A 20,465-nucleotide genomic window follows, 5' to 3' on the forward strand; every position below is an offset into this window, starting at 1 on the left:
CCCTCGGCCCTCCTCCCCTCGGCCCTCCTCCCCCCGGCCCTCCTCCCCCCTTTTTCACCTCTCTTTGCAACGGAGCCGCTTTGGAAGAGCATTTTTTGCCCAAAGCGGTGAGGCAGAGACTATATATATCTCTCCTTCATCGAGGCCTTCGCTAACCTCGATTCTTCAAGCAGCAAGATGGCGGGCCCCAAGAAGTGGCTCGCGAGCCGGGCCCATCCTGAGGCCCAATACCCGAACAGAATAACGACCAACCTCTGGTCGTTGGATTTGGGCACACTGACCGGCCCAGAGACCATCAACATCAACAAGACGGTCACTTCTTTCTCTGGCGACAACTCCATCAGCATCGAAGTCGATGCTTTTTCGAAGCGGCTTACTATTCTTTTCCCGCTCCGTATCAAAGTAACTGAAACAGATTTCATGACTCGAGAGTACAAACTCTTGGCCGATTTGAGTCTGATCAAGACTGTTTTTCACGTTACAAAGAAAAATGGCCGAGAATCACTTGTTTTTCGGTTCCCTCTCCCTCCCCAGTATTTCTGGAAGACTCATAACCTACCACCAAATTCTCTCTTCAGCCGCAACCCACCAGATGTCTGGAGAAGGGCCACAGATATCACTGAGGACGCTACAGTCCCAATGAATTACCCAGTATCTTTGAACAACACCAAGTCAGACCCAGCGTACTTAGAAGTTGGCCGCTGGACTGCCTTTCGCATGACTCTCAATACCGCAGACGAGGCTTCGAAAAGAGCTCTCGAGCACATGAAACTGGCCTTGGAAGACCTCAACATTACAATCCAGGTCTGTGACAATTTTCAAGTTGACGCTTCCAACACTACCATGTGGGATTTTCTCGATCATCCACAGGACAATAATCAAGGAGACGCACTGGCTCTTCTGCAGCCGTCAAAGTTTCCATTCATCCACCTGGACTTTGGTGTCCGATATCAGCTCGAAGTATGCGTTGGTCGCAGGGTGCTCAATGAGCACACCATCTCACCCGAATTCCTCCAGAAACTTGCCGAAATGGACCCTCTTGACGCCAAGCGCAGGCTTGAGTTTCTCCTGGACCAGGGCGAAGTCATGTACGACCCCAATCAACTCTTCACATCGTCCGCTGCAGCATCATACGTACCAAATACAAGAATTCCACATTACTGTGTTTTGGCACGGAAAGCTGCCATCACCCCAACCACTATCCTGTTGAGCTCTCCTATTGTCGAGACTTCAAATAGAGTTCTCCGCTACTTCAACCACATCCAAGACCGCTTTTTGAGGGTACAGTTTGTTGAAGAGACAGAAATTGGTCGCATGGCCATGAGCTCTCGCAATAAAGAAGACATATGGAAGAAGATTTTTCGGACCTTGTACCAAGGCATTCAAATTGGTGATCGCCGCTACGAATTTCTGGCATTCGGCAGTTCGCAACTCAGACAGTGCGGAGCTTACTTTTTCTGCCCGACAGATCATATTTCGTGTGATGATATCCGCCGGTGGATGGGAGAAGTCGGCCACATCAGAATCGTCGCCAAGCATGCTGCAAGGTTAGGCCAATGTTTCTCTACTACAAGAGAGATGAGGGGCCTTCCTGTCCCAGATGTCCGGCGTATTCCTGATATTGAAAGGAATGGATACTGTTTCACTGACGGGGTCGGAATGATATCCGAATTCATGGCCCGGATGATCATCGAAGAAATGACCTTGGATGTCTACATCGAACCATCGGCGTTTCAATTTCGCATGGGTGGATGCAAAGGCGTGTTGGTAGTCTGGCCCCAGGCCAAGAAAGGAGAAGTCTATATTCGTGAGTCTCAAGAGAAGTTCAGGGCCGACATCAAGGGCCTAGAGATCATCAAATGCGCCAAGTATTCTTCCGCCACTCTCAATCGACAGACAATCACCATTTTGGAGTGTCTCGGTGTAACCACACAGGCCTTCTTGGACGTCTTGGAGAAACAGATTGGCCTCTACGAGGAAGCAATCAAGGACAACAACGTAGCGGTCGATGTTTTGACCAAGTATGTTGACGAGAACCAATCTACTCTAATCTTAGCAGAGCTTCTGCAAGCTGGCTTCAAGACAGAAACGGTCCAAGAACCGTTTGTAACAAACTTACTCACTCTCTGGAGATCATGGTCCTTGAAGCTGCTCAAGGAAAAAGCCAGAATTCCCATCGAAAAAAGCGCCTTTGTCTTGGGCTGTGTTGATGAGACAGGTACTTTGAGAGGCCACTCAAACTCGACCGAAGGCACCTCAGATAAAGACGTCAACAAACTCCCCCAAATCTTCTTGCAGGTGTCAGATTCGAAAGTATACGATCAGACCACTGTAATCAAAGGAGTTTGCGTCGTTGGAAGGAATCCATCGCTGCATCCAGGCGATATCCGGGTAGTTGAGGCAGTCGACGTACCGGAGCTTCACCATCTCAGAGACATTGTTGTTTTCCCTTCAACCGGAGATCGGCCAGTCCCCAACATGCTTTCTGGAGGAGATCTTGATGGAGACGACTTTTTCATCATTTGGGAGCCCACTCTGATTCCCAACGAGTGGAATCACCCAGCCATGAACTATTCCAGCCCCTCGCCTGAGAAACTTGACCGCGACGTGAATGCCGACGATCTACGAGACTTCTTTGTCAAATACATGCAGAACGATGTGCTCCCACTCATTGCAACGGCTCACTTGGGACTCGCAGATTCCGATGGCCCCAAATCGGAGATTTGTAAGTAGAGAAAGCATCGATTCAGATCCCTCCTGTTCACGACTGCAGACTAACGAGTCTAACATTAGGTCTGCGTTTGGCGGAACTTCATTCACAGGCTGTCGATTATCCAAAGACTGGCGAGCCCGCGGAATGGAATCCAAGTCAGCACAATCCACAGGAGTGGCCACATTTCATGGAGAAGAGGGTCTGTTACAAATCGGAAAAGGCCCTGGGAAATATCTACAACAGAGTGGTCAAGCAATCCATTCAGTTCCGGCCGGACTGGGAAAACGCCTTTGATCAGCGAATCATAAACAGATTCCAGCTAGACAACGATATGCTCAAGGACGCCAGGAAGATCAAGTCTCAGTATGATATTTCGGTGCGACGCATCTTGCTGCAGTACAACTTGGCGACCGAATTCGAATTGTACACATCTTGGGCCATGTCAAAGCCCTCGATCGGCAGCGATTATAAGCGACAGGAAGAGCTCGGAAAGGAGTTCGAAGCAGTGAAGCAGAGATTCCGCGACGCGTGCTATGAAGCGGCCGGCGGCTACAATGAGGCCAAGATTGACAGATTTGTGGCAGCCATGTACAAGGTTACAGAGGAGGAGATTAAGATTGCGCTGTTTGAGCATCACCGTGGACCGACAAATGAGGGCGGTGTAATCGTTCCAGCCCGGAGACTCGAACCCAAGTCAATGCCGTTCATCAGCTTCCCTTGGATTTTCCCCTGGGTCATGATTCGTATTGCGTCTGACGGAAAGTGCAATCCCAAAAAGTCCATTCTCGCCGCGGCTCATCAACGGGTGCCTATCTCTTTGCCTCCTATCACCCCATTGACTCAAGAGAACCACCCTGAAGCCAGTACTGGTAGAATTGGTCAAGTGCCCCAGAGTGGTGCTATGAGCGATGGTAACGAGGCTACAGTGGTTCAACTTGAGGGAAATGTGGTGGCAGCATCAACCACCTTGACTGACTTTGGGGGCTTTGGCCAATTTTAGGGTCGTCGATATGTAGTTACTTTCTTCTTCTCTATTCCTGCTATCGGGAGATTTGGTCCTTGCTTCTGCCCTGTTGAGGCTTATTATGGAAGAGGTAGAAGATAGGCATCGTAGTAGATGCATCTCAGGACCTCAATATCGGATGGGATTGCTTTATCGGTCTGCTATTCACACGCATGCTAATCAATAAAAAAATGCCAAAAATACCGTGCCCAATACACAATTTGGTGAATCCGTATTTCTCCGTGCTCAGACGTATCGTTTCATCCCCGACGCACACATAGATCGGTTCTCAAAACCCATTTTTCTCCATCTTGAACCTCTCGTCCCTCATGCTACCATGATTTTCCTTGTTTAGTATTGGGCGAATAACGAAGACGAAGATGAGCAATCAAAAAGAGGGGGATCACAATTGGTCAACTTACCAGCAGACAATCATCACCATGCTTGTGCAACAGCAGCATGCCTGTCTCAAGCGATACGGCGATTTCTTCAGCAGCAGACTTGCGATCGTGGGGATAAAAGACCGTTTCGCCACCAATACAGCCCTCGGCAGAGGAGGTGAGGTATAGGAGGAGCGTCCAAGTAGTCTTGACGGGGACAGAATCAAGGATTAGGTTGTTGGAGTCGTCGTCTAACAAAGCGACATGTCAATTAATTTGGTTTTTGGATGGGTCGAACGTTGAAAAGATGGGCGACACATACAATGGCAGTCAAAGTATTGGCCCTTGGAGTAGCGGTAGATGCGAATGTTTGGGCTGAGGCCTACGGGCTCGCCGCCCCTGCAGAGGTTGAAGAAGGCCAGTCAGCAATGCTCAGATCGTGTGTTGGATGGATCAATCGACGTACCATAGGTCTCTTATGGTTTCATTCTCCAATATGACTTCTTTTAGGCCGGTAGTCTCCCATAATCGCAGTGCAAATGCCGGATCATCGATCTGGAACCTGTCATTGACGCGGACCGCTTCTCCCTTCTTGGGCCGTGAAGGCGTCGTCTGCAGCGGCAAAGTTTTTAAAAATGCGACGTAATCGCGGCAGAGGGAGCGAGGGAAAAAGGAAGAGAGAAGAACGATGTTGGAAGTGGCGGGATGAAGCTCTGGATGCAGCTCGACGACAGGCAAGGGTGGCTTAAAGACCGGCCATGACGGTGGAGGTGGAGGCGCGGCTTGAACCGGCGCGGAGGATTTGGATGGTTTTGATTTGGCCATTTGATTTTGGGCGAGCTTTTGATGAAGGTTTTTGAAGCGGAATGTGTTGTAGCTGTATCTGGCTGGTCAATGATGAGGCCTGTACTCTGTATGTAAAACGTGCATGGGTTCAGTTGCTTGTTGTTGGGCTTGTGATGATCTGGAGCAGCTGATCAGCGCAAGGTTACGACACTCAAAAGTCTTGGTCTCAAAATACATGCTCGAAATCGGATTTCTGGCTTACGAGCATAAATGCAGATATAACAATAGCTGGCATTTGGTTCAGTAAGTACCTACATGTACTAAGGATGCTGTCAAGTCGAGCACTTGTTTTGGGCAGGTTCCGTCAAGTTGTTAGTGTGCAGCTATCCGAATCGGTCGGGTGACGTCTACAGTGATACCGGCGGCGGATATGCACTAAGATGAGAAAGTTGCTTCTATCAAAACCAACCTCAACCACCATCTCATGGACAGGCCAGAATTGCCAGCAGCAAGAGAAAAAACAATACAAGCAGCACATAATTGAGTTACCTGGAGGAAAGAATACGGCAAATTCAATTATGCTCTACGGTGTCGGAACATCCATCATGTCTCAGGGACCGCCACAAGTCGCACCAGCCACGCCTCGAGAGGCATCACAACCTCAGTCAGTTCGTCGCCAGCCAGACATCAATGCATACTCTGCTTCGTGGAATCGCCCTCTCAAGCAGTTCAGCCTCTTCTTCCTCGGCGCTGCCTTTACCGCGGCTTCAATAGGCGTGTCTCGCCGCTCAGTGGTCCGTCGCCAGCGCGATTCTTTCCCCAAGTTCTACTCGTCCAACACCGTGGGTCCCCAAGAGGGCGCCAATTCCGAGGGCGCTGTGCTGGGCGCCCACGCTTTAGGGCTGGCAACGCTCAACGTATCCAGCTTTGCGGTGATGCTCATAGGGGGTCTGTCATGGGCGTTTGATTTGAGCTCTGTGGAAGAGTTGAGAACCAAGACGAGAGCGGCGCTGCAGAGACCTGGTGGGGAGGTTAGCCCGGAGGACGAGAAGGAGTTTGAGCAGATGATGGACAACTTGATGGCCAAGCTGGGGATGGATAAGGCTTCAGTGCAGAGTGCAGGGGATGGAGACAAGAAAGGCGAAGCCGAGAAGTGAAGCCCCCGCCTCTCTTCAACATTGAACAACCTCTTTTTAGTTTTCCTCCGCCATGACATTATCGAAGCAAATTATGGCGCCCCCTTTTGTTTAACTTTTGCAAGGTGGCGGCATCTGATATTTGGAAGAGACGTGGCACGCCGACTTGGTAATAGGGAGCTTTGAGACTACGAAAATCTGGATATCGACGATGCGGCGTTTGATATCCACATGTACAATTACAACCTCACACGACTTTATTATGTTTTCAACGATGACATGGGCTGCACTGTAGAGTGCTTCGCATTACTTGTACGATATCGGGGCATTTATGGGGAAAATATATCATCAATGGCACCTTGTTGGCCACTTATCTTGAGAAACTGAACAGCGATCGCAATTTCTTTTTTTTTCTTTCTCTTCTGTGCCAGGCAATGATGGGATGCGAATACGATGCGAATACGAAATCGTTTCCCTTTATGGCAGGAACGAGCATGGGAATCAAAGCGATGATGAACTTCCAAGGTTTGTATCTCCGACTGCGACGCCAGCGCAATCCTCAGCTTCTACCTACTAATCCAATGCACTACCTAATGTACCTGGATATGAAATTACAACGATTTTATACAGGCTGTAAGTTGACCTCGATTTTCCCCTCTCAGACACCGAGATGCATATTAAGCGCGGCATTTGGCCGTAGCAATTCTTCCCCAAGAAAGGAAGAGGGGAAAAAAAAAGAGAACAAAGGAAAAGAGAAAGCAAGGAGAGCAAGAACCCCCTGCCTAGGAAATATGAATAGCTCAAAAAGAACTCTATGCCATGAACGCCGGAAAATGTGATAAGCCAATGTCAAAGTTGCGAATTCATCCTCTTCCCCATCATCTTGTTTGATTCCCCAAGCACCACTTGATCATGATTTTGTTTCTGACTCTGTCTTCTTTAGGCTCCTTCGCCATTCTTGAAGGTCTTCGATGCCCTCGAGACTTGCTCTGCGACCCCAGTTGGCCGGCTGCCTCTTGAGGAAAGCACCGACAGCGCCGAGGTAGCCTTCGTGCCGCAAAAAGTAGGCCTGCTTCTCGCCCTTGCTCCAGAACTTGATGGCGTAGCTGAGCGTGTTCATTGTCTGGCGGTGGCCTCTGATAAAGGAGCCGCCAAAGTAAATGTCGTTGAGGCTGTGGATCTGGGATTGCAAGTAGGCGATTTGGCCGATGTTATTGGACACGGCATACAGCAGCGATCTTGATATGTCGGCAGAAGAGAAGGAATGGCTGGGTTGCGAATCATCGTGAGCATCGCCATGCGCGTGACTGTTGCTGTCATGATGCTCCGACTCGCCCGCAGCCTCTGCAGCTTCGGCTTGCAGCTTCATGCGGAATACCTTTCCAAACGAAGACGCAATGGCGGTGCTCTTAAGGCCGATCTTGCCATAGTCGGCGCCATATATGTCTCCAATCATCATGTCAACTTTGGTGTTGTCGCCATGTTCCGCCTCGGCCAGCATGTCATCAAACGATCGTGCGCCGGTCAAGAGAGAGAGAAGACCCCAGAGGGTGCCGCCGCCGAGTGATGTGCCGCCGACTCGCTGAAACGACCGAGGGCCCGTAACCTTGAGCATGGAAACGCCGGAGCCAATGTTTACAAGAAGATATGGATATATGATCTCTCGAGGGCTCACGAAATGCATGGGGTCTGCTTCGGAGTAGGTAAAAACCTCGCGGGGAATTTCCTGGATGAAGAAGTCGAGTCCTGTTTGGTCAAGGTTAGCTCCCGGCTACCTCATCTTGATTTCTTTTTTCGGAGCTATTTCGTCTTACCAACTATCAGGCACTCCATCTCGTCTTCTCGCAATACCTCGACTTCCAATGCGTCTCGGATGATGTCGTAAAACTTGTATGCGCCACCACCAGTGGCCATGACGCACAGCTCCTGCGACCGCGACCCATTGAGGGCCTTGTGCTTGTCGCGCAGCAGCTTCATGAACTCGATGCAGTCGTCAATGCGATCCGTCTCGAAATATTGGAAGTTGAGGCGACCGCCAGGGTCTGTGGAATCGACCTCGCGAGAAAAGTAGACGAGTTTGACAAGAGAACCGCCAATCTGGAATGATACAACATGGGTTAGTCAAACAAGGCAAACATGAAGCGCAATGCCAAAGCAAAAGGCAAAAAAAAAGAAGAAAAGAAGAAAAAAAAAAGATCATTGATCATTGGGAGACACGCAGGGAGAAGCAAAGGATGCGCCTTACATCCACTGCGATATGGCTGACCACAGCTGTGTGGTTTGGCAGCCGGATGTCGCTTGTCTCGTGATGCGACGGACTGACTCTGCCATTGTCGCTGCCGTTCTGCGCAGGCGTTGCAGCGTCCGGGTCGACAATGAAGGCGCCGGTGACATTGATCTTGACGCTTCCGGGGCGTGTGATTGTATTGTCGATTTCTTCCGTCGATGTCATGGTCCGCGGCCGCTTGGCTATGCGCTTCTGCTCGTCGTCGTCGGCCTCGTGCTCATTATGCCGCTGTCTTTGCAGGTGATTGAGACTGTGGTTTGGCGGGGCAGCCGAGGCGGGTTCCTCGGTCGCAACGAAGGGCGTCATTGTCGATTTTTCTTCTTCTTCTTCTGTCTCCTGCTTTCCGTTCTTGAGAGATGAAAGAATCAAGAGAAGAGGGAAATACGAAATAGAGACAATAACGGCCGAGTCGTTGGTTTGGGGAAATCCCGATGCTCAAAGTACTGAATCTACGCCGCACAAACTGGTACGCCGCAAGCAGTTGGCTTTGGCTGGTGCTCCTGCGTGCTGATGCGGCCCCAACAAACCCCAGGGAATACGGAGCTCGGCGCCTGTTTGTACGACCGCGTGTTACCTTAGCTATTCCTTACGGCTACGATTGCTGCTACTTTGGTAATTATACCCGAGCGAGCGAGCGATAGGTACTGAGCCGGTATTCGTACTCGGGCTGTCGCATGTCAAAGGCGTGGAGAGACCCCTGTTTTTTTTTCACTGCCCGGACTTCCAGCACCTTCTCAGCGCTAAGGCTCGCTAAAGATGGGATGAGAGACCTGGGGTAGCTTATCGATGTAGCGCGTTTTCTCTGCATCTCCAAAGCCGGGACAGGTACAGGTACTCGTACTCAAACTCGCGCGCAACAGCCGTCCGACCCGCCGCTGACCGAGGCAGCTCGGTCCACCGGCCAAATGCCCACCTTGGCTCTTTTCCTTTGCCCCGGCTTGGCTACATTCTGCTGTCGGTCATTTGATGAACGGAATACATGATGGAAAAAAAAAAGACGAGACAGCAACTGACCGGCTGCCTGCATATTCCCTTGAGCAACCCTGGGGATGACGTCGTTATCCTGCTTGCTCCCCTGGACGTGATTGGGTTGACGCACGCCAAGGATATGCAGCGCAACAATGCATGCAGCATGCCTGAGAGAAAAAAAAAGGATCAATTCGGTATTACGCGCGTTCTATTGGCACGGCATCATTCAGTTTCATCGCGCATACCAGTACGGACTGTTCAGCCTTTCCAACCCCTTTTTCGAATTGAGAGCGTTGCGACGTGCTTGTTCTGCTCTTCCGTCACAAGCGATGGAGCCGTGAAGATGGACCATGACTCGGAACAAGGCGACCAATTGATGTGCTTGTACATGTTGTTCGGAGATGCCCGCTGCATGTTGAAGAGTCGGCTGATTTCCTTTACATGATGCCAGAGGACATCTCATGTTCATCATCTCGGCTGAGATGGAATGGAAATCAAAGTAAAACACGCGAGGCTGCTGCAACCTCTTTATCGCCATCTCCCTCATCGGACGGACGGCTTGCTCCCCCGAATCTGCCAGCCATCTCCGATTGGAACCGGAAAAGCGGAGCTCCGATATGGAGCCCATCGGGCCATGTCTTTCGATTTCCCCTCACCGAGTTCTAGATTTGGGGAGTTGATCTGGCAACTGGCCTAGGTATCTTGTTGGACCCCGCGTTCGGCTTTTGGCCGTCATGAAGCCGGCCGTGGTTTCTTTCGAGGCTTAATGGTCATGTGCCGAAGTCGAGCTTGCATCCACCATTGGCCACCAGGCTTGCCGCTTGGAGGCGTGTCTGTTGTGTGCTCCAAGATTCGGCGCCAGAAGCACACTGGAGACCTTATCAATGCGCCATCATTGGCTGTATTATGCCATTTTCCCCATGTCGGTGACGAGAAAACGAGAAATGTCACCTTCAAAGTACGACCTACGAGAAATTTATCAAACCCGCGGGTCCTTATCATGTATTCGAATCGAGCATTTGCATGATACTCGACAAGATCAGGGTATTGAATACGAGTTCCGCCTTCACATATGACGGCCGGGAATAGGCATCATTCCTAGTGTATGGTGATGGTGCCCGATTTGATATAAACACAAAGCAGACTACGGTGGGATCTCCGATCTCTACGCTCAGCAATTTTCTTTCTCGGTAATTCTCCATACTCGACAGCAGAAGCAAACTCGTCCCTCTGACAATAGAAGATGACCCACAAGACAGTGGTATGTCCCCAATCTCCTGGTGGCCTCGTCTCCAGCAGCCGGGCGTACAAGCAGTGCCCGGGATATAAACATATGCCCAAGAATAAGCCCGCGGGCTCACCGGCACTTTTGTTCCGGATTCGGGGCGGATATGATTGCGGCCGACGGAGACAAGTGGATGTTTCAATCGGATCGCACACGGGAGAGCATTTGCATATTCTCAATCATTGCCGCCTCGCCATGCGTCTCCAAGCCGCCAGAAAATCGAGATACCACAAAACCCACTAGAGATTATCCTCCAAGTGATCACAAGCCCAGCTTCTCCGGCTAATCTATTGTGTGTTCCCGTCTTCAACGACCTCCTCATGCATGTTCGCTACCAGGTCTGCATGGTGGCTTTCCAACGTCGCTAGCCAGCACGCTTCCTGCACGCTACCAACGAGGACGCTACACAACCTCACCAATCGGCTCCGTCCGCTTAGCAGCGCCGACTCATCAAGGTGTAGGGCATCGAGTGAGCCCAACGTTGGCCATCCAAGCTAAGCAACCTCATGGTGCGGCACGACAGAGCAGTGCCCTGGGCTATAAGATGGCACGAGGTTGAGACCAGCTTCTAGACCACGAGAAGCAAAGCAGAGGGGCCAGAATGTCATTTGGGCCTTGATTGCTACCTCGTCCACCACACGGCACGACGACGGTGTGTCTGCTACGACAAACCAATGCCGCCGGTATGCTTTACGCGAAGTCTGAGTTGACGTATCACCGCGCAGCATTGGGTGGTCGAACATGTCCAAGACACCCTTGCGGAAACAACAATGATAACAATGATGCCAGAGAGACGAAACCATTCGAGTCGAGGCAATCATGGCGCAAAAAGCTTCGCCAGGTTTTTCATATCACCAAAATTTAGTTTACACGAGCCGTCTTGCTTTGACGGCAAACATCAAGGCTACAGTCGGTTTAAGGCATGAAAATGATGCTTTCCGGGATGGAGGACAGCCAGGCTAACTCAATCTTTTTTGCCTTCCTCACTCGGGCCTTTGAGTTTATAAGTTGTTGGTACCAAGCACTTACCGGGAGTATATTCATCCTCAAGCTTTCTGGCGTTGCAGGTACCCCTCACTCTGCCGAGCTGAGCTCCTTCCTCCTCACTGCTTCCCACCTACCTCAACCACTCAGTTTCGCTTCGATGGCCCTCCATACGATGATGCGCGCCTTCCTTCGCCTTGCTCAACTACGAGTACGAGATACGTGGCCTCTCAACCCCGCTCCGTAAACTTTTTCTCTTTCTTCTTCTTCTTCTTCTTCTTCTTCCTATCCTTTCTCCTCATCCTCCAACTTCTCTCTCGATTTGACTCGAGTCAAAGTTCCTCTCTTCATTTGCGTTGACGCTACCCAAAAAGCAGTGCAGGCCCCTCTCCCCACTGCACTACTGTACCACAGCGTGCTAAAATCACCACCAACCCCACCAATGACTGGCCTAGACAAGTGCCGTCCCCTGTCGACTGCTGCTGCCCCGTCTTCCAAGGTTCTCACGATCAAGGATCTTCCATGGAGTCCAGCTCTTCCGTAGCTGAGAGTTGCCCACCTGCAGAGGGAGAGTAGCTTTCTGGACATCTTATCGCTCGCTTCTGGAGGATTGAGCCAGATTGGCCGTCCAGCGCCACAATCAGCATGGTAGAAACCTGTGCAAGCACCCAGACAATCGTTCCTTCACCCGGCTACTTCAACACCAGACGCTATTACAAACAGACTAAAAGCCAATCGACAATAAGAAGGCTGCTTCATATATCTGCCTTTCTCCCCGTGATCCACCCTGCCAACCTATCAACCAGGGCAGCCCGGGCGAGCCGCTGCCCCTCATCAGCGACAGATGCAGCTTCGTCCCCCTCTTTGAGTGGACATACAGGTAAGAAGACGCCTCGCATACCAAATACACCAAGCTAATACTAACTCGTCTTGGAGCGATAGGGCTGTGATAATGATGCAAATATGGCCTTGGCTGCACGGCAGTGTCGGTATAATAGCCATGGTCGTCGTCGCCAGTCCTGAACCATTTCCAGGAGGCGTCCTTTAAATCGGCATCCATGGACTCCTTTCCCCTGTGGCACACCTCCGTTGCGGTACCAGCCGAGTCCTCCATCAACCCTTTAGCCTCTCAACTATTGCTATTTGCGGTGTCTACCATGGATCGCATAAGAGACATCATCCTCACACCGCCACCAGTCGACAAGAAACAAAAAACCAGGAGGACAACTCTCATGTCAAGATGCCTCTGCTCAACTATCTCTGCATTCTGGGCTCATGTCAGTCTTATTTGCATCTCTAAACAGCCTCATCTTTTGCACACCCAAGCTCTCCCTTTTCCAGCATGCTAAGATATGCACTACAGGCCCATCTTCTTGCTCAGACAGACAAGGCATGGATCTTTGTTGCCAACATGCCACCATTTCGCGTTACCAAGATGTCGAGGAACACAAAGGGGATATTTAGAGAGTACAAAGTTCACTCCAATGTTGATGCAACATTCAAGGCAATGTCCAAACATTTGACCATGCATGGCTTCGACGTTGATCTTCCATTTGTGCCTGAGTGTTCAGGTTTCTATCCAAACATTTCATCCTCACCGTGCTCTGAAACGTTCAAGCATTTGAACGGCTTTCCTGCTGACGCAAGCGGATACTTCATGGAGTACATTCGCCCTTTGAATGAGCACCATACCAAGTATCTCATCAAACGATACTTGACCCGGAGCGCCCAGGGCCAAGCTCTCAGTACCTGCCAGTCCAAACATTTTCTCGCAAAGGTCTATCTGGGAGATACAAAACCACTGTCTGATCCATGGAACACTGAAATGCACGACCGGCCAGCTTATCTGGACCACCTGCTTGCGGAGCGCGTCGAAGTATCGTATCTCGCCGCCTCTATGGGTGCGACGCTCGCAATACTTCACTGGAGCTGTGGCGTCGATGCCCGAGGTGTTGAATTTGTCCTGGGGAGAGACACCCGAGGCCACGTGCAGTTCTGGTTGATTGATTTCGCCGACTGTGCGACTTTCCCCAAAAACCCCGAGGCAGTCGTCACGCAACTTGTAGATGCGGTGATGGAGAATGAGCCGTTCTGGCCACGCTTCATCAACATACAAGCCCTGAGAAAGCTCTGGGCATGTTTCAGAGACGCTTACCTAGAAATGAGCGATTTTATCATGACTGACGCAATGATTGATTACGACAATGATGCTGTGAGAGCATTGCCATACTTGTTCATGATGGAGTTGGAAAAGATACGAGGCTCAGGACAACTTCTGGCATAGCATCGTTCTGAAATTTTCTGACTTTTCTTCCTCTTCTTCTCTTTTTTTTCCTTTCAACTTTTTCTGTTCTTTATTCAAGTTTTCTGTTCCTTTTTTTTTTCTTTTTCTGATCTTTTTCTGATTTTTTCTGATTTTTTCTGATTTTTTTTCTTACTTTTTCTAATCTTTATCTAACTTCTCTATTCCTTTTCAACCTTTCTGAGTTTTTCTACTCTGTTCCGACTTTTTCTACTCTTTTCCGACTTTTTCCGTTCTTTTCTGTTCTTTTCTTAACCTTTTTATCTTTTCTACTTTTTCTGGTTTTTCTACTTTTTCTACTTTTTCTACTTTTTCTACGTTGTCTACATTGTCTACTTTCTCTACATTGTCTACTTTTTCTCACAAGGCGGCTTTACAACACGGCAAGATGTATCACGGCAAAAAGACAACTATAATGACTCGGCATGACTTTTTCAACAAACACGATTTCACGGCAATGGCAACGATTAGCAGGTGGCGGCTTCGGAGTTTACTCGAATTTTCATTGACATGCGTTCAAATTTATTTACGGAATTTGGTCCCTGTAACAGACAGGCAGATGAGACAGACAAAACAAACAGGCAGACGAGACAGACAGACAGACAGACAGAGATGTCGCAATTCAAACTATCACAGTTTGTGTTTTTGCCACTGTCATGTGGCCCACCTCAAAAGAAGTGGCCTCCTGGGACAGCAAGAAAAACTGCCATGAATATGAGACCAAAAACGAGACCAGCCAGCAGTGCTTGGCAAAAGATGGTGTCCTGGATTTGCCTCAAAGCAGGCTCCTGGATCCATATCTCACGGTCAAAGATTTTACGAACAATGTTCCGTTCCTGATACTTGACTACCCACGGCTCATCCTCGTAGCTATTGTTTGAGCCGAATGATTCCATGTTTGACATGCCGAATTCCTCTCCATCATCCTGGGTGAACAGCTCCCACGGGCGGACATGCCGGTGATGCAAGCCGTGCAGGACAACACACATGCCCTTGTGGGCGGCTACCAATGTGCTCATTCCCAACACCCAGGCAATGAGCGGAAGAACTCGGTAGCCGCGTCCGGCCCTGCTCAGAGTGAGGACGATGGCGATGACAAATCCTATTATGATGAGAGCGATACCAAGGAAGCGAGCGAACCAAACTCGAGGAAGATTGCCGTTGCAGATGGACCACCGAATAAAGTTGGGATGCGACTGGAGTCGAAGTGCCGAGTCAACACTTTTGAAGAGAATCCGAAACGCAGATGGATGCGTCGTGTGAGAGAGCGCTTGGACGGTTGCTCTCTGCTCCCACGCAGCCAAGTTAAGCTGCCGTGGAGCACCGTCCATGAGGTAGCTTGTTATAATGCGATTGATCTCCTGATGAAAGGGTTGAATGGTAACTGCAAGAACGGGCACTATGGTCAGCGACAACTCTCGCCTCATATGCGGACAGTTTGTCTCTTCGTGACTTACAGGGGAGTCTAGCACCGGCTGTCACGAAAGCTTCTGCAGCTTGTGTCCGCGAATTAGCGTTGGAGGTGGACTGAGCGTTTGATGTTCCGTCCGAAGTCATGGTCTCCCATGATGTCGTCAGCGTGTCATGGTCTTCTGAGACACCATTCGGAGATCGAGGGGGGGTGTTGAAAGGATTGGCCTTCTTGCCACAGGGTTGCTTTTCAAAATCGGTTCCCTTGAAGATGGCGGCCGTTGCTGCAGGCTCTCGCCTCATTTTATCGACCTGTTCTCTTCGAACTTTGGCAACAGCTTCGTCCTCCATGGCTTGAGTCCACTCGGGGGCTAGGGAAACGTCACTACCCTTAGCCTCGGCGAAGCGTTTTTCGTAATTCTTGAACCAGAGATAGAACTGGAGGTTTTCGGCAGCATGTTCAACATAGACGAGGTAATTCATGAAGTCGCGGATAGCCAAGGGCTGCAACAAACGTTAGAGATACAAAGCTGGAAAGAGGAACCAGGCAGTCTTACTGGACAGGTACCGCCGTTGATGATTCTATCAAAGCACAAGGCATCTGGAATACCGGACGAAGCGCCAGAAACTCCTGACTTGACAGATCCTTCGGCAGAATCTTCCAACGCTTCTCGGCGCTGCCGGTAGGCCTCAGAGTCAACCTTCTTGGGTCGCCGATACTGGAGGGAAAGCAACGCCATGACGAATATATTTCGGTTTGTTCTGGGATCAACAGATGCCAAATATGAATGCAAGACGATGCAAAAAAGCCGAGAGAGGGTCTGTCGAATTCTTAAATTGATCGATTAAGGGACCTTAAAGATTACGCATGTGTGCACATGCATGGACTGAATATCCCCGGAAGATTCAGGTCAAAGGGACAAACCATCGGAATCATATAATCGTTGCTTTATGCCTGCATGTGTTTTGCAGCTTGGAGGAGGCTTATGCAAGGAAGCAGTCCCTGGTCATCAAACCCTGCCAGGACTGTGACAACGTCGAGCCGGCTTCCTCTCCACTTGACCAAATTAAATATTGAGACCTGCATTAGAAAAAGCAGAAAACAAAAGAACAGTGGCTCTGCAGGACGGAAAGGTTGGCTTGCAAATTCAATGGAGCCGGCCGCCACACCACAACCCAGGAAGCGTCTTGGTTTGAAGCTCGGGCTGAGGCTAGTTGGCTAGCTATCCAGGCACTGAGATGGACGCCGATAGCACACTTGCGTGGCTGATGGGTGGATAGGAAGGATTGGCCCAGAGGCACCGATGGCAAGGCTAAAGGTTGAAGCGCTGAGATCGCCGGCACATCTAGAGATCAATGTTTCCACCCAACCAAACTCGGCCGAAGGCTAGCGCCGCAATTCGATCAGCAAGGTCGAACCTTGATACCATCGTTTCCCCAGTCTGTTTCTGGGCGGGCTGCGGCACGTTGTGATGCATGCTGAGCGCTCTATCTTCCCGTCTTTTTAGGGCCGAGACTCGGTTGGCCATGACAAGCATCAACGCGCCACCCTACTAGTCTGCTCGCTTTCCAGACCAAATCGCGGGTGGTACGTTGCAACACAGTAACACCAATGGAGAAGCTCAAGTTCAGCTGCGCCACCGGGAGGGTTCTCGAGACTATTTCCTTCCCGAGTGGAGCAGAGAAGAAGGAAGAAGGAAAAAAAAGGAAGAAGAAGAAGGATCAAACTCATCAGTTCCCATTACCCAACAATAACTGGAATGGAGACGACCTCTCGAAGCTGCCATGGGCAGGACAGCTGTCACTGATTACATTCTGCAGCATGATGACTGGATCCAGATGTTCAAGTTTGCTTTGAACAAGTTTTACCGTTGGGGCCAACCGCAGCTTCAGATTGTAGACATGCATGTGTCTCAGCCTCGCATTTCAGGGAGACTTTCTTCCATTGATCTTCTCTTACCTATTGCATCCTGGCGTTCTGACTACGGGCAGAGCTACGGTGATCATCACGTTAATGACAACAATGATTGCTAACATATGGGAATTTGTCGAGGCCCTAGCGTCTCCAGCCGTCTTTTGCGAGCACACAGGCTGGCGAATCGGATACAGTGCCTCGGAACGCACTGTCTTTCCTTGAACACTATTTCAGCCGGCATGGTGTTGAGGAAGAGCTTGGTATACCAATCAGAGGCATAGATCCACCCTCCTATTGAGAAAGGACCACTCACAATCGCAGCATCAGAACTCACTAGAGGTATTTCGGTGCTTGGATGCAGCTCCCGGCTGCTTTCCAGTGTTAGCTCGATCACTGGTCAGAGCTAGAGTCGGCCAATCTTGGCTTCCTCGTGTGCTCGCAAGATGAGCCGTGAAACCACTCCGGCGCCGTTTGTAGCACTTAACGACCGAGTTTCTCCCTTGCATCCCATAATGCGCTAACCAGAGACGCCATCAGCAAGGAAAAGGTGATAGAGGTCGCTCTCCGTCGGACCGTCCGCCACAAGAAATACTACACGCCCGAGTTGAAATGACTAATGGTTGTCTTTGTTTTGGTTCCCGAAAGAAGACAGTAAAGGGGCCGAGACAATACGAGTGTTGTTTTGAACCGACGCTATGGATGCAGTCGCATTCCTTACTCCACGACTTATACATGCTATGCCAAACGGGAGATCGACTGCATCTTGGCAACCCCGGCCAAATTGACATGGGTATCGCTCGGACTTGACAGTGCTGAACCTCCAGCCCTAACAGTATTCAGCTGAGGGGAGGGGCAATTCGAGCAAAATCCAACCAATGCTTGTGTCAGCCTCTTACTTATTGTGGCAATGCGCTGTGGTTATGCCGTTTGCCATTTCATGCAAATCCGGAGAGGCACTATTGCATGATGCTTGGTACAGATTCAGCTAAGCACCACTATCGCCCCAGGATTGTTCCTCGGGCTGCCTCTTCTCTTTCTGGCATCAGCTCCAGCTGATTTCTGTATTTTTTCACATTTTCAGCATTCGACTTTCAGCCGGGGCGGCGAACAATTGCATGGGTACAGAACAGTATAGGCTATCCCACCGCAAACGTCCAAGGCTTTTTCGTCTCCCCATATTTTCGGTCGTTTTTGGTTGCAGCTGATCATATTCTGGCGCCGCGGAGAGTCCCGAGGTTGCGGCTTATCTCAGTAGGCTTGGAAGGGTATGATGGAAAGCCGGACGCCTCACTGTGGGCTTCATTGCTCCGCGAGACAAAATTCAGGAGGTGTCTTGGCTGGAGCCGGCGTGGAGTCCTGCGTTGACCTGCTAACAAGGCATTCCCAGAGATGGCACCGACATCCTCTCCTGAAAGAGCACTAAGAGTACCGCAAAACTCTGAATTTTCAATAGTGTATGCAAGGAGAGAGGGCAGAGGCTCGAGCGTACCCTGCCAGGATAGCACGGTTGGCAGTGCTCGCGGCACGTTCGAGCCCTTGATATCAACGAATATATGGAGAAACAGCCATTAGGATGCTCCCTCCCCATGGATAACGACATGGAGCGCCGAGAATTGGTCATAATTCAGAAAGAGCCTATTTTGTCATAACCGACAGACACAGAATGGCCTACCGACTGAGACTTCTGCTCGAGAAGATGATGTCTTTCTTTTTCCTGCAATGCTCCAATCACGATTGTGCACTTTGGCGCGTGTGACAAGAAAGTACTACTCTCATGTCATCAAGAAGTCTTGCAACCGTCTCATCAGAATAAACGGTTGCCGAGTGGCGCATCGGCCACGTATGCGACTAAAGGTCCCTGCTCCAGCTCGACATTGCTTCTTCTTTTCTCTTCCGAGACTACACCAGTTAATAAATCTTAACAGCGGTTAACAGGACGGCGTGACAGATTGCTGAGTACCCTCCTCAGCTGAATACAGGGAGACGGCGTGCTTCAACGTATTCGATAGCAAAGCCTAGCTTCTCGGTGAGCTCAGACAGTCGCTCATGTGGAAATGACCCTCAAAGTGCGTGAGTTGGACATTCTAGATTGCTTCTGTGCAATCATGCATTACTCTCGCGTAGCTACCAGATGGGAATGCATAAGCGTGCGGCCTGCATGCATATGCTCCCATCATGAGGCTGAGTTGACCAACCCTAACGCCGAAGAGAAGACACCACCGTTGGTCACTGAGCTTGATAACAACCGTTCGCCACGCCCGACTAAAAATAACCTCTGGGCTATTTATTGTGAGTCCCGTGATATATACGCAGCTAGGTCGGGGCTGTCTGTTTGCTTGTTCTTTGGCTTCTCCATTGGCTGAAAAAAAGATATCGGAGAGACAACAATCCACCAAATCCAGATATCGACTAAGCGTTGACTACGGTACCAATGAGTCCTCGGCGTTGAAATAATTGAATCATCGCTGATGGGATGGCAAATGGCTTGTCTCCCTTTTCACAGGTTGATGCGCCTTCGCTACCCAAAGGCATAACCAACAAGTGACTAGCCGGACCATGTGAGCTATCTTGAACGACCATTTCTGCGGCTCTTGTTTTCATGCGCTTTAGGGCTCTCGTTTGAATAGTATTGGCAGGGGTGTTGCAAATGGTGCTTGCTCTGCGTAGGAAAGAAGCTCTGGGATGCGAGTCGGAAATCTTTTCCTTTGGAGGTCTAATTTGATCCTTGTTGCCAAACAGGAGTTCGATCTCATACCCCGTCTCAAAGGAACATCGACATTCATTTCATCGCGCTAAGTAAACCAGAGCGCACTTGGTCTGGTCCATCTCCCTCTGGCTTGAGTATCGGACGAAGCCAACAAACAAAGGGCAGCGTCAAAACTGCCAGCCACGCGAACAAACTTAGGCATAGGCTGTCTCTTCATGCTCATTCCACATATTTAGCCACAAAGACAGTCATGAAGAGACGCAAACACTCGCGACACGTGGGCGGTAAGTCTCTGCTGTAGATGCTGTCAGCAAGTGATACCCAAGAGAGCCGACCGCCAGAAGGAAACATCTGAGAAAGAATCGTGAGACTTGAGTAGCCGGAGGTTCGCTCAATGGTTACTCTTCTCATGGAGGCAGAAAATGGCAGATTGCTTTGCAGCTTGTTCTCTTCACCGGAATCTCCTTGCACTGTTCAAAGGAAAAATTTCGTCGTCGAGCGTAACTAGGACTGTACGTCTTTTAAGACCATCATATCCTCCATCATACCAGAAAAAGGTTACGAAGACTCAGAGATATAAGAAAAGGA

At 50.1% G+C, this 20,465-nt stretch overlaps 6 protein-coding genes across 6 annotated transcripts; 3 read left to right on the top strand and 3 right to left on the bottom strand.

Moving 5' to 3' along the window:
* Positions 1-177: 177 nt before the first annotated feature.
* Positions 178-3,713, top strand: Triagg1_10945 (uncharacterized protein; the record flags this gene model as incomplete). Its single annotated transcript, XM_062895072.1, has 2 exons — positions 178-2,725; positions 2,794-3,713. The coding sequence occupies 2 exons, from the start codon at positions 178-180 to the stop codon at positions 3,711-3,713; spliced, it is 3,468 nt and encodes a 1,155-aa protein (XP_062750093.1).
* An 83-nt stretch (positions 3,714-3,796) lies between these two features.
* Positions 3,797-4,921, bottom strand: Triagg1_10946 (uncharacterized protein; the record flags this gene model as incomplete). The annotated part of the gene is made up of 4 exons (XM_062895073.1): positions 3,797-3,877; positions 4,139-4,347; positions 4,419-4,495; positions 4,563-4,921. 4 exons carry the CDS (start codon positions 4,919-4,921, stop codon positions 3,797-3,799), a joined length of 726 nt encoding a protein of 241 aa, XP_062750094.1.
* A 539-nt stretch (positions 4,922-5,460) lies between these two features.
* Positions 5,461-6,039, top strand: Triagg1_10947 (uncharacterized protein; the record flags this gene model as incomplete). The annotated part of the gene is made up of 1 exon (XM_062895075.1): positions 5,461-6,039. One exon carries the CDS (start codon positions 5,461-5,463, stop codon positions 6,037-6,039), a length of 579 nt encoding a protein of 192 aa, XP_062750095.1.
* Positions 6,040-6,928: 889 nt separating this feature from the next.
* Positions 6,929-8,611, bottom strand: Triagg1_10948 (uncharacterized protein; the record flags this gene model as incomplete). The annotated part of the gene is made up of 3 exons (XM_062895076.1): positions 6,929-7,764; positions 7,833-8,115; positions 8,264-8,611. The coding sequence occupies 3 exons, from the start codon at positions 8,609-8,611 to the stop codon at positions 6,929-6,931; spliced, it is 1,467 nt and encodes a 488-aa protein (XP_062750096.1).
* A 4,274-nt stretch (positions 8,612-12,885) lies between these two features.
* Positions 12,886-13,827, top strand: Triagg1_10949 (uncharacterized protein; the record flags this gene model as incomplete). Its single annotated transcript, XM_062895077.1, has 1 exon — positions 12,886-13,827. The coding sequence occupies one exon, from the start codon at positions 12,886-12,888 to the stop codon at positions 13,825-13,827; it is 942 nt and encodes a 313-aa protein (XP_062750097.1).
* A 686-nt stretch (positions 13,828-14,513) lies between these two features.
* On the bottom strand, positions 14,514-15,995 carry Triagg1_10950 (uncharacterized protein; the record flags this gene model as incomplete). Its single annotated transcript, XM_062895078.1, has 3 exons — positions 14,514-15,244; positions 15,303-15,759; positions 15,813-15,995. 3 exons carry the CDS (start codon positions 15,993-15,995, stop codon positions 14,514-14,516), a joined length of 1,371 nt encoding a protein of 456 aa, XP_062750098.1.
* Between the last annotated feature and the right edge of the window lie 4,470 nt (positions 15,996-20,465).

The sequence above is a fragment of the Trichoderma aggressivum genome (assembly GCF_033847375.1).
Source record: "Trichoderma aggressivum f. europaeum strain CBS 100526 chromosome Unknown scaffold_099, whole genome shotgun sequence".
NCBI lineage: Eukaryota > Fungi > Ascomycota > Sordariomycetes > Hypocreales > Hypocreaceae > Trichoderma > Trichoderma aggressivum.